This window comes from Festucalex cinctus, chromosome 16 (genome assembly GCF_051991245.1).
Source record: "Festucalex cinctus isolate MCC-2025b chromosome 16, RoL_Fcin_1.0, whole genome shotgun sequence".
NCBI lineage: Eukaryota > Metazoa > Chordata > Actinopteri > Syngnathiformes > Syngnathidae > Festucalex > Festucalex cinctus.
Window position 1 is genome coordinate 10727876 of NC_135426.1, and position 13633 is coordinate 10741508.

At 43.0% G+C, this 13633-nt stretch overlaps 2 protein-coding genes across 2 annotated transcripts in view; one reads left to right on the top strand and one right to left on the bottom strand.

The window, feature by feature from the left end:
• The window catches only part of snd1 (staphylococcal nuclease and tudor domain containing 1), a 132756-nt gene that overhangs the window by 57460 nt on the left and 61663 nt on the right, over positions 1-13633 (top strand). The gene's annotated exons all lie outside the window — the stretch shown is intronic.
• Positions 6333-11491, bottom strand: lrrc4.1 (leucine rich repeat containing 4.1). Its single transcript, XM_077500463.1, has one exon. The coding sequence runs from the start codon at positions 9818-9820 to the stop codon at positions 6974-6976; it is 2847 nt and encodes a 948-aa protein (XP_077356589.1). The 5' UTR covers positions 9821-11491; the 3' UTR covers positions 6333-6973.

Below are 13633 nucleotides of genomic sequence, written 5' to 3' on the forward strand. Positions count from 1 at the left end.
TTAGCATACATCAAACGTTTTTGGCGGTCAAAGAGTTAATAGTAAATAGCATTGATTTGACAACTTGGTGGGGCCTGATGCGCTCTTATTTACATATGCCAGCGTTTGCCGCAGCGCCTGAATAATTTTCTGCCCTGGCATGAACATTTGCGTGTGATCCACGCAGCCCGTCGCCACTTTCATCTTGACATTGCTTTCATCGCACGGCGTGCTCAGCATAGCGCAACATCGGCACAGTCAACTTTTTAAGTCCGGCTGGCACCACGTGGCAATTACAAGTGCGACAAAGCGTCAATATTGCTCTCACACTTTTTTGCCCTTGAGTCACTTGGACCTGCTCACAAAGAAAATCATAATGTGGCTTTGTTAATTCTTTTTCTGTTCTTGTTTTTTCTGCATTTGGTCCCTGCTGCCTTTTCTTAAACATCTGCGGCATTTTATCACCCCAATTCCACCCCTGCTCAATCCCCCACATGTCTGCAGCCAGACATTTATTCCTCGCTGAGAAAATATGAAATCCCGCCCCATCATCTAGAACCCTCGCAGCTTACTTGACAGAAAACCAATCCCCCCCCACCCCCCAAGCACATTCCTTTGTTAGTGACCCGTATGAGCCCAAAGTTTTTTGTTTTTTTTTGTTTTTAAGTAACAAAAATGACTTCATAATCTGAGGCTGCTTCTGTGTATTTTTAGCCCTGTGATTATGATTTCTATTGGGCAGTAAATCACAAGACAAATGTTGTAAAGTTTACAGCCGATAACTTTCATCCAACCCGCCCTCCCTTTGGCCATGCTTGTATGTTTGCGTTTTAATCAGCATTCATCCCCTCCCTTCCTCAGATATGCCCCATTTGCCGCGCTCTACCTCTCACTCTGGACGTGATTTACGATCCAAACTCGGCCTCGGCCTGCCGGACCGGCTCATAAAAAGCGAGGCTCTCCCCAATCGGCTCTGGTCCCTGCAAAAACACGTCTGATGTTTTTCACCTGTGAACGGGGCAATAAAAGTCTGCTGGGTGTTTTGGGATACTTGATTCATGGAGCCATTTTCAGCAGTAAGAAGTTAATATTTCGTCCACAATGAATTTGATAAGATAGCAATATACGTAATTTGTATGTTTGCTTTGAAAGTAAACTTGAACTGGATGTGGAATTTAACAGCCTGATGCTTTTCACTGCCAAACTGCTGCCTGGTGTGAAATTAGTTGAGATTGTTGCCACAATCTAGCATGCATCTCAAATTTTTGCTCACTAGTTAAGCAATAGATCGGCCAAGGTACTAGTTAAATTTACACCATTCCTAACCGCCAAACGTATGTTGTAACTCTTATACTGACAACTAGATGACGCAAATGTATGAACGAACATCTCGCCACGTGAATCATTACTGAAAGCCATCCGGGGCCTTGGTTTGACACGAGGACCAAAGCGCACTCTCTGGCTGGCCCTGACTCATGTTGACTCATGAGGCAACACGCTCGCAGGCCTGCTCAGAATAGCCGACCGACCAGTCACAGTGTACATGTGCGCTTGCCGTTCGACGTAGTTCGGAGCCACGTGCCGACTGATTGTCAGTTGCTGGCTTGCTTACGTGTCGGCTTTGTGAATATGCATGCCAACATGGAAGAAGGTGTTTAAAATGATGATTATGAAAATAAAATGTAATCTATAAAATCCCATCATATATATAAACATACATACACATACATATATATATATATATATATATGTATATATATATATATATATATATATATATATATATATATATATATATATATATATATATATATATATATGTGTGTGTGTGTGTGTGTGTGTGTGTGTGTGTGTATATATATATATATATATATATATATGTATGTATATATATATATATATATATATATATATATATATATATATATGTATATATATGTATATATATATATATATATATATATATATGTATATATATATATATGTATATATATATATATATATATATGTATATATGTATATATATGTATATATATATATATATATATATATATATATATATATATATGTATATATATATATATGTATATATATATATATATATGTATATATATATATATATATATATGTATATATATATATATATATATATGTATATATATATATATATATATATGTATATATATATATATATATATATGTATATATATATATATATATGTATATATATATATATATATATATGTATATACATATATATATATGTATATATATATATATATATATATATGTATATATATATATATATATATATATATATATGTATATATATATATATATATATATATATATATATATTAGGGGTGTTAAAAAAATCGATTCGGCGATATATCGCGATACTACATCGCGCGATTCTCGAATCGATTTAAATTATTTTTTTTTATTTTTTTTATTTATTTATATTTTTTTTTTAAGAGCTCAGAATTGTTCATCCGGTAGTCTTACCGATTCAACGTCTTATCATCTTTGCTTTTTTTTTTTTTTTTTGTGTTTGTGAATCGATTTTTAAACTTCCATTTTTAATGGAAAAATATTCAACAAAACGTCTGACTTCGGGTTAGGATTCACACCTTGAGCATGGAAGAATGTTATATGAACGGAACATTAAGCCTTAATATTTTATTTTAATGCTGTTCAAACATGAAACAGATTACAACCTCTATAAGACTGAAATTTCAGATAAATAATACATTTTCATATAAATCTTACACTCTACAAGCTTACTGATTAGTATTTTCTAAATTTGAATGAAAAAAAATCGCAACAATCAACTTGTAAATTCGTATCGGGATTAATCGGTATCGAATCGTGACCTGTGAATCGTGATACGAATCGAATCGTCAGGTACTAGGCAATTCACACCCCTAATATATATATATATATATATATATATATATATATATATATATACACACACATACACATAAAAAATGAATATGTAGCAACAATACCAGACTGTCACTATGCTTTCAATGAAGGGCACCTCATGGTAGGTGCTCGGTCACCATTAGGATTTCATAATCCAATTTGGGAAATATTGTTTAAGCTATTCTATTCTTGTACAATAAAAAAAATAAAGTAATAGGGCCTATGTTGATATGATAGATATGTAAAATATGTCGCTATGATACGTAAAATATGTAGCTATGATACCAGGTTTACACTTTTAATCATGTGCAGTTGTGCACCCTTTTGCGGATCCTGGAAAATCATGGTTTGGAAAACCCTGTTTTGAAATGGTCTTTAAAAAAAAAAAATAAAATCCAGGAAAAAAAACAATGTAAAAAAATAAATAAATAATGCAATTATTATACCAGAGCACCATTACACTCTAAATCTTGTGCACCATATGACACAGAAATCCTTTTTTAAGCTCTCATTGTAAAGGGGAAAAAAATAAATCTGCTAAAGAGCTAAACTAAATGTGCATTTTTTTTCCCCTTTTTCAAATACATAACAGTTGAAACCAAAACACGCCTTCTGAGGGGTGCTCACATTACTCCACGCCACCACCGTTAGGTAAAATAAACTAAAATCAAATTCAGAAAACCAAAACAATGTAAATGTATAATTATTATACCAGACTTGGTCCTACTTTCTGATCTTTATTGCTGCTGTTGGAGTGCTTTGACCTGTTAATGGAGTCATCCCCTGAAAGAAAGCACACGTGCACACTCGTCGGTTTTGCCACAAATTGTCCCCCCCAGTTGCATTTGTGCTGACCTAATGAACCTCCCACTCTCACATTCTCTCTGACCAGTGCAACCCCCCTTCCCCGTTAATTACTCTCAGCGGTCCTGTCCATTACTGGTATCAGCAGTTCACATCCACCGCTGTTCGCCCTCCTCCTCATCCTCCTCCTTCCCGCCTTCCTCCTCCCGTGGTGGCCACATGGCCCTGGCGTTCATATCCCCCGTTCCATCTGTAGCTGGCACTCTTGCATCACATTTGCGCCGCTTTTCCCTTTTCCCTGCGCCACTGCGCTCCCTTTTGTTGCACCTGTTCTTTCGATTTTTGTTTTTAAATAAATCACTTTTTGTTCTTTGATATCTTTTATCTCTACAATTCCATTTATGTAACTACATACATCCTCCATTTATTTCCTCATTCATGATTGTTAATAAACAGACCTGACAAACAGGGGATGGGAGGCCGGGTGGTGGGGTTGTTGGGCGGTGGGGAAACAGGAGGGAGAGATGGAGCGGAGCGTTTCCCAAGGAGACGTGCCCTTCAGTAATAGCCAAGCCCATTGGCTGACGGATGACCCCACGGCCGCGTTGACTGATGAGTATGACAAGAGGCCTTTTATAGCACACACATGAAAGAATATCACGCTATCTTGAGCCGCAATGTGCTGGCACAATTTATACATTGATTGTCATATATGGGAACATTACCAATTTGAGGCCAATGTATGTACATTTCTAAATAATTTATGTACTAGGCATGTGTCAGTCTTATGACAGATTTGAAAATATTTTTTGTGTTCTTAAAATCCCTCCACAGTGAAATGCTCGACAGGCTATTTCTTTCTTTCTTTCTTTTTTTTTTTTTTTTTTTAATCTTGTGGATATTTAAAACTAGGCTGACTCATCAACACAAAGCCAATAACGGCGAGCAAAGCCTTCGTCAATGTCACTGTCAGTGATTTTTGTCGGGCCGAGCGAGCGAGTCAGCGGATGCTGCACTGCGGTGGGCTTACACTCGCCACCCTCCATCCCTCTCTCCCCACAGTCCAATGACAATTATTAGTGGGAAGTTGAGCTCACATCTGACAAGGTACTAATTAAGCCGCAGCCCTTTGGAATTAAAGTAGACCCCCTCTGTGTTATTATCCCGCGGCCCTTCACTGACGCCACCCGCCTTCCTGTGCCGGAACATGCAGGTCCTTCCTGTTTTCCCCATTCTGACACAAGATGAGAACACAAACTCCAGAGTTCAAGTGCATTGCCACACAAACACACCAATCTCCCCTTCTCTCGGGACATCACTAAATGCCCAAAGCTAACCACCACGGCCCTGTCGTTCACATTATAATGCGACAGGCGAGAGACTGCAGGTAGCCCCCCCCCAATCTCCAAACACTCCATTCCTTGTCAGTCTGGTTATGTAATCTTGTCATCTTCATACACTACTAGTGCCACCACTCTGGCGCGGAGCCCCTCACCCTGTTTGATGCATTCTTTTGTTTCAATGTACCTTGATATTCAACATTTGTTGACAATTAAGGCCTCAGATGGCACACAGTTTCGTAGTATTCTGTCTTCTTTCATGCACATGTAGAGCAGGAGTGGCCAAACTTTTACCACCATGTAGAAACATCCAAGAAAGCTATTGTGACGTTTGATGTTCTTTCGCTTTTTGTTCATTAAACACGCTAGACTTAATATGGATATGCTCAGATATTAGATATGGAATGAAAAAATCGGCCTATTGATACAAGTAAATCATTCCGGATTTTTGGGTGGCTGGTCACCATGGAAAACTGAAAACTGGTCTTCACATAGCAGATCCAAAACAATCACAAGTTGTCACTTGTGTGTTTTGTATCTGTATTTTCCTTTTGTTTGTTTTGTTTTTGAAGTGGCTCTTTAGCATACATTTCCTTCGGTTTTATGAACGAGTAAGACAAACTGCAGGCTGCCACGTATGTTGCATGTTATTGCTCTTTGTCAGGCGCTAATCTGCGTAGCCACATTATGATAAAGAGGGGTGATTGTGTCAGAAATGATGAATGCCCAGTTAACGGTGAGACCTGAACGCATTTGTCACCCCCCCCCCCCGCCCCTCCCCCCCCCGCCACACACACACACACACACACACACACACACACACACACAGCCCACACCCACCACGCTGATTGATGAAGGCACAACAGCTGGCAGTGCAATGAAAAGTGAAATGAGGATCTATATTTCAGTTGCTATTTCACCCAAATTTATCACCTTTTTACTCTTGGACGTGCGATTACATCATCTCTTAAATCCTTCAACCCCGTAAGCGGTTTGCTTCATCACCAGTGACGGCTGAACAATTCAGTTATTGTTGCTATAATTGCCATTCATTCACCTTTAACTATATCAATGTAAGATTGTGTTAATCTGTTGACCAGCGTGGCTTCAATCTGTAATGTCAAGTACATAGTAATTAGAGAGGGAAGAGCAGTATAGTAATGCGATTCATATCATCTGAGTCATTCAGCATGCAGGGAGTTAAAAGAAATTCCGCTGTATCTTGCTGCAGCATCTACAACACTTGACTCATCTTTACAGTAATACACCAGCACAGGAAACTACAGGATATTACATTGTGTGTTTCTTACAAAAATTCTTTTTATTGCATTTATAACATTTGGCACGGTACAAATTCTTGGTGCTTTTACAAGATAAACCTGTAAAGATCAATCAACGCTGATCTTTATTTTTTGTTTCATTTTTTGTTAAAGAAAGGACTTTTTCTGTATAAATATCTCCTCTTATGAGTGCATTCACTGTAGCACGATGTAAAAATCACACAGAATGCCAAACCCCTTGTTTTTTTTTTTAAACAACACTACCTCATTTGTCAAAGTTAAGACAGCTTCTTAAACAAGGTATTATTTTAAAGAGAAGTTACAAGTTAGAAAATAGTTTTATTTTCTTTTTAATATACGTTTCTCTGTCACCAGCCCATGGTAGTCTCAACATGTCCATATATCTATATATATATATATATATATATATATATATATATATATATGTATGTATGTATGTATGTATTTATTTATTTATAAGCATGTACAACACAAACTTGTCTTTGCCTCTGCTCTGTACAAAACATTTGTTTGTCCTGTTTTTCATTGTGCATTCTATTGCATGATTTAAGTGGGAAAAGGATAAGGGGTGTGGTATGAGGAGCAATAGCTGGGGCCTAAGGGTACCCTATCTAAACCTTTTTAAATCTGAGTCTCCTGTACTTTCTCCTTGGTGTGAGTTTTAATGACAAAGGGCTCGGTCATTGCTGAGATGGTGCTGGGCAAGGTTCGAGGCAAAGAATTCCCTACATTGTTCTCTGTCCATTTGGCCCCGTGACCACTGGGTTTGTAGGTGTTGTATTTTGGCTTCATGCTGCTGAAGTCCATTTTATGAGGGCTGTAATCTACCTTGTGTGGACTGTAATCCATTGTGGGTCTCTCAGCGTGAGGACTGAATTGTGATTTAAAGGCGCTGAAGTCCGCTTTGTTCGGGCTGTAGTCTGTCTTGAAAGTGTTATAAGGATCCTTGGGTTTGTAGTTGCTGTCAGGTTTACATTTCTGGGCACCGTAGTCTGTTGTGGGTTTCGGTTGTGTGCTGTAACCAGGCTTGAATGGACTGTAATCCGGTTTAGGTCTCGGATGAGTCCCAAAGTCGTGCTTCAACGGGCTATATTCAACCCTGTGTTTATGCTGAGAATTGTAGTCCGACCTTAATGGGCTGTAATCATGTTTAGATTTTGGTTGGGTACTGTAATCTCTTTTAAAGGGGCTGAAGTCAGTCTTTTGCCTTGGATGAGTGCTGTAGTCTGACTTGAAAGGGCTGTACTCTGTCCTTGGTTTTGGATGAGTACCAAAGTCTGGTTTGAATGGGCTGTTTTCTGCTTTGGATTTGTGAGTGTTGTAGTCCTGTCTGAAGGGGCTGTAGTCAACCTTTGGTCTATGAAGGCTAAAATCTGGCGTAGATTTGCGAGTGCTGTAGTCTTGGACTAATTTGTGCCCATGGAAGTCCATGTTGGGCTTGTACGCCGTATACTCTGCTTTCGGCTTGTGAAGGGTGAAATCAGGCTGAGGTATGTATTCGGCCTTGGGTTTGTGATAGCTGTAATCTGTCTTGTGACTGAGATAGTCCAGTTTGTGTATGCTATTATGGTTCCTAATTTCGGGTAGCGTCAGAGCTGTCTCTTGAGCTGCAGAAGCCGGTGGCGGAAGGTCTTCTTCGTCAACCTGGATGATCTCCACGGTGCGAGCAGCCGCCACGGTACTCCTCTGCTGGTGGCGCTTTCTCAGTTTGTAGAAGGCAATGAGCATCACAGCAGCCATCAGCGTTACTGCCACAAAGCAGCCGATTATGATCTTGGTTGTTTTCATGACCTCATCCAGACTTGGGCCAGACTTGCCAGGCTTGCCGGTGGCCCCTTTGAGTCCAGGCACTGCGGATGGCTTGGCTGCACCTGGTGGGCTGTCGGTGCTTTGCAACAACACAGTCGGTGTGGAGATGAATACTGGCTGAAAGACTGAGGGCGATGCAGTTGTGGTGGTTGTACCAAGTCCTAGTCCTCCTCCTGCTATGACACCCACCGTTGTCGCAGCAGATGTTGTCGTGGCCTTCTTGGGTTTGGGCATTTCTGTGGTTGGGCCCAAGACCTCCACTGTCACAGTTGTGAAATAGCTCAAGTTGGATGTGTTGAGCTCGGCCGCACTCACGTTGAGGTAAGCCGAAGCATTGGACTTGCCAGCCGCATTAGATACCATGCAGGTGTATGTGCCAGTGTCAACAGCGAGGACATTTGAGAAATTTAAGCTGCCATCGTTAAGTACCGATATCCTCAGATGACTTGAGGCGTGAGTCAGGATAGTCCCATTAGGTAGGAGCCAGCGTACTGAAGACATCTCGGCTGTGCGACAGCGAAGCTCAGCGACTCTCCCAGCTGAGATATTAAAATCCCTTGGTGCGTCTGCAATGAACGGGGCGGAACACTGGGTTGCAGCACCCTCGCCACGCTCCACATCCACAAGCTGTCGACCTCTCATGGTGGCAGGTGAGTGGCAGCGTCCACAGCAAGTTGAGTTTGTGGGGATGTATTCCCTCAGCCAGCGTGCTAACCATACAGCATCGCAGCCACAGTTCCAAGGATTATGGTGGAGATGGAGCTCCACCAGGTACCTGAGCGGGGAAAACAGATCGTGGGGCACAGCACTCAGGTTATTATGGGCAAGATTAAGCTCCACCAGTGACTGTAAGTCATCAAAGGCATTGCGTTCTATCACGGTTATCTGTGAGTTCATGACCCATAGCTTTTTCAGCGAGTTCAGGCCTTTAAAGGAGCTTGGCTTTATCACGGGGAAGTGATTTTCAGAAATCTCCAGCTCCTCCAGGCCTTTAAGGGGACTCATGTTTGGCATATCCCCTCTGATGTTGCACATGCCCAAGTTGAGGTACTTGAGATTTTGTAGGCCTTCAAAAGCTCCTTCTGAGATGTACTCCAGTTTCCGCAACTCGCCAAGGTCCAGTCGCATCAGGGAGGGCACCCGGTTAAAGGCGTAGGAAGGAATGCTTTCAATGGGGTTGTTCCTCAGCCACAGTTCTCTTAGTTTGGACAGGTACTCAAAGGCCCCACTGGGTACCACCGTCAGCCGGTTGTCAAACAGCTCTAGAGTGTTGAGACTGGTAAGTCCATTAAACGCGCCCACCTCAATCTGGCGAATGGCATTTCGCCCAAGCTGGAGCACCTCAAGGTGGTGCAGGTGGCGGAATGAGTCCGCCTGCACCGCCTCAATGGCGTTTTCCATCAGATTGAGGTGTCGCGTGTTAGCCGGTATGCCCGGGGGCACGCGAGTGAGGCCCCGTCGGGTGCACACAACCTTCCCCTGCTGATTACTGCAAGAGCACTGTGGGGGACAGCCCTGGGGTCCTTGAGAGGCCGCCGCCCCTAAGGCCAGGGAGGCGCTGCTCCATGCTCGTGCCATCAGGAACACTACACAGAGTAGGGCGGCTTTTCTGGCACGATGCGCAGCTACCCTCCCCAGGAGACTCATGATGTGGCACATTCATAATTCAGCATCTTCTGGGGGGCTGGTGGTGGTGGTGGTGGTGTGTGTGGGGGCTTTGGGTACAGGAAAATAAGACAGTTGGCTGACTTGGGACCAGAGTCAAAAGGTTTAAGGAAACTGAAGATGGAAAGGGGACATATTGATATGGGAAGGATACTTTTGACGATCTTTAGTTAACAACGTACTCCCATAATCGTTGCTCATGAATGAGAGGAGTGGGTAATGGACGCTGGCTGAATTGCAACATGTATGAGAAGGACATGATGCTAAATTAAGGAACCAAAAGCCATATTACAAAGACAGAAGTCGAGAAGGTAGGGTGTTGCAAACTGATGCAAAGAAAGAGGGGTTGAAACACTAGGCACCTACCTCAAGTTAACATAACAGGTCCTTGAACTGAGATATACTGTATAGCCTCCCTCACAATGAGATGTGGCACTGACTTGAGATGCATGTATTTCCACGATCAGCAATGAAAGCCTGTTAACAACTGCCCTCTTAAACCAGGATGAGCCCTTTTGTAAATCCATACATCCAATCCGAAAGATTCGAAGGCCCTTTAGGATGAGTGTCTCTTGACAAACAGCAACAGCAACAACAACAAAAGATTGTACATAGGAATCCACTCAGTCTCCCAAAGAAGCAGTGCTCCACTGCTGGCTTCTGGCAGTCAGCTCCTCTTGCCTCGCTTGTCCTTGGAAACCGATAGTTGATTCCCTCAATAGACACCTTATCCAGGTTTCCATAGTACTGGTTGTGTGACACAATTGTCCAAAATAGTCAGGTGGTATCAAATAAAAATGTTGAGATCTCCTCAGTCCTTTTTTTTTTTCCCAAACAAAAATATATATATTTTTTTTCTGTGCTCTGGAGGAGAGATTGACAATCCAGAGGGTTAAGGGGAAAAAACAAAAACAGAATACCCCCTCCTCCTCCTTTGTATTCCTGTGCCCACTTTTCAGTGGTCAATCATTAGGTCTGTTGGTCAGCTCTTCTATCTTTCCCTCCTCAATGTGGTGTCATGTCCGCTTGATTTTTTTCCCCCCTTGTCTTTTTTTCCTGCGCACTCGGCAGGGGTTGCAAAGGATCAGCGTGGCTCACGACTTTTTCCCGCCGTCCTTATCCCCGCGTCCCCTCTCGTCAAGTTGCCGCACACTGCGGTCGTGCGGCAAATTGTGGACGCACGCGCATCATCCTTGCCAAGTGCACACAGCAGCAGCTGCAGCCTGCCTCCCGCGCACTTCCCAATAATCCGTCAATTTCTTCAGAGTAGGGGGGAGCGGGATGGGGGATGGATGTAGGAGAGGAGGGAGGGTGGGGAGCGCCCAGAGGAATGGTGGTGTTGATCGAGGGGTGGGGGGGATGTTTGGAAGAGGAGGGGTGGTGCGCAGTTTCTCCTTTCTCTCTGTTCTTTTATCTTCTTGCTTTCCAGTCCTTTTTTTCTTTTTCTTTTTCTTCTGAAACCCCCCTTCCTCTTGTGGCGCCGATCAGCGCCTCCTCTCCGACGCGGCGTCCGAGCAAGGGGGAGAGAGCAGCAAGGCAGGCGAGGCGAGCACAGGGTGCGAGCAGGGCTTAAAGGCGTGACGTTAACAGTAGCGTCGATGTGGAAAGGATCCGTTGTAGCAGCTAAAGAGTGCGCGAGCTTGGATCTTGCACTCTCTCTCTCTCTCTCTCTCTCTCTCGCAATCTCTCTCTCTCACGCGCTCTCTCTCTCTCGCTCTCGCACTCTCTCTCTCTTGCTCTCTGTCTCTCTCTCTCTCTCTCTCTCTCTCTCGCTCTCTCGCTCTCTCTCTCTGTCTCTCTGTCTCTGTCTCTCTGTCTCTCTCTCTCTCCTCTCTCTCTCTCTCTCTCTCTCTCTCTCTCTCTCTCTCTCTCTCTCTCTCTCTCTCTCTCTCTCTCTCTCTCTCTCTCTCTCTCTCTCTCTCTCTCTCTCTCTCTCTCTCTCTCTCTCTCTCTCACTCACTCACTCACTCTGCATTGTCCTGAGGTAGTTGGGTGCGCTCAAAGCACTCAGACCTTTTTTAGAGATGCACCTCTTGAAAAACCAGTTTTCTCCTGTTGTCCTGCTGCACTCCTATTTATTTTAAATTTGCTCTTGTCACTTGGCCTAAGGGGATGTACGAAAGCATAAAAAAAAAAGCAGTGTGCCAACCATGCCAGTCGAGAATGAATGGAGCGCGGCTTTTGGAGCTTACGGTGGCTGCAGTTAACCATGATTCCCAACCCTTCTTTCACCCTCACCTTACTTCGCTGTCAGACTCACACTTAACTAGCACTGTGTCACTCGTGATTCTAGTAGCAAGACATTTTCAAGTATGCTGGGTTGGTTTGCATGAAGTTGAGGTACATATCTGACAATTACTTTAAAATGCAGGGTGGAAACATGTAAGCACCCGCCTGCTCATCTGGGATTTTGAAGCATTGCAGTTTTCAGCCCCACCATGGACCAAAACTTTGAAATTTGTTGTTTGTTATCCTTGAGCAAGGCAGAGGACCCTAAAACTGGCTTTGGGTACGACTCTGACTTTATCCCTCGGGTTAGTTGCACATCAGATTCTACACATTGCTGGCCTCCGGTGGAAACTTTGCATTTCAAACTATTATGTTTCAGGAAAAAACAATAAAACAGCACGTTTGTTGAGCAATTAACATTGTAAAGCCAAAGACAGTAATCCGTTTTAATGCTTAAGATTTTTTCTTAACAAGTTGTAAAAATATCAAACCTAATTGGGAACTGACCAGTAGTATTGATGTGTGAGAAAATGTGAAATTGACCACATTTTGACAGGAGGTTTCAGCCCTACGCCAGCGATATGTTCTATATACTAGTTTAATTTCCTATACCTCGTAATGTGGGCCATGAATTTTCCTGATAAAGTGAGAGCCTGTTTGGACTCCCAGGGTTGAAGCTTTCAGGTCAATTAAAGACCTAGTTGCCAAGATTCCAGCCAGTTTCTGTCGTACTTCTTGTTGACGTCATGTTTCTGTCATCTTACGTCTGTGTACACTTAAACGTATCAGGCGTTAACCCTCGACGGGAGCAAAACCTTGTACCCCGTAAAAGGTCAATCTCAAGAAGGCATTCGGCAGGAAACGAGACATGCTTTATCTTCGAGTCTTTGCGTCAGTGGATCCTAAAACAAATGCACCCTACTGTCCCATCACCTCTATCGCCAATAATTTGTACAAGCCCCATGTCCATTAAACTGGGAAGCTTCGTTGGTAATTGATGCTAGCTAAAGTTCGCTGTGACAGGGCTGCTAGGTGTGTGTGTGCATGTGTGCGTGTGCGCAAGCTCACGGGGAAGCGTGTGAATGCAGGAGAAGGAAAAGAGAGAGAGCAGGCACGGCAGGCAGAAAAGGTCATAGCGCCTGTAGCGCAGTGCACTATTCCCACTGGCAAAACGAGCACACAGCCAAGCTTCTGCATTATACACCCACAGACTTTCCTTTACGTCGCCACAATTGAATAGCAATGGGCTTCAATGGAGCACATGGCAACCACATGAGTATACAGAGGGGATTTTCCTGCGTTAGGGTAAAGCCCTTCTCCGACCAACAGGGAGTCCCTCACAGGACAGCCATTGTGAACCTGTGTAACTGCACCTTCCTCATTGATTGTCTGATCTAAAATGGCATGCTAAGCTATTAAGTTGCAGATGAGTGTGGTTGTTGATAACAAGTCTCTGCGTAATATGCCATCCTTTGTTGAGCAGGTGATCTGGAATTAGTCCATCCAGTCCAAAGGTTCACTAACCCGAAACAATGGCTTTTGTTCTGTCCTCGCTTTGTGGTATACTTCTAAATGAAA

Excerpts from the sequence above, each read along its gene's own strand:
- lrrc4.1 (XM_077500463.1), bottom strand. The coding sequence starts at position 9,820 with ATGTGCCACATCATGAGTCTCCTGGGGAGGGTAGCTGCGCATCGTGCC.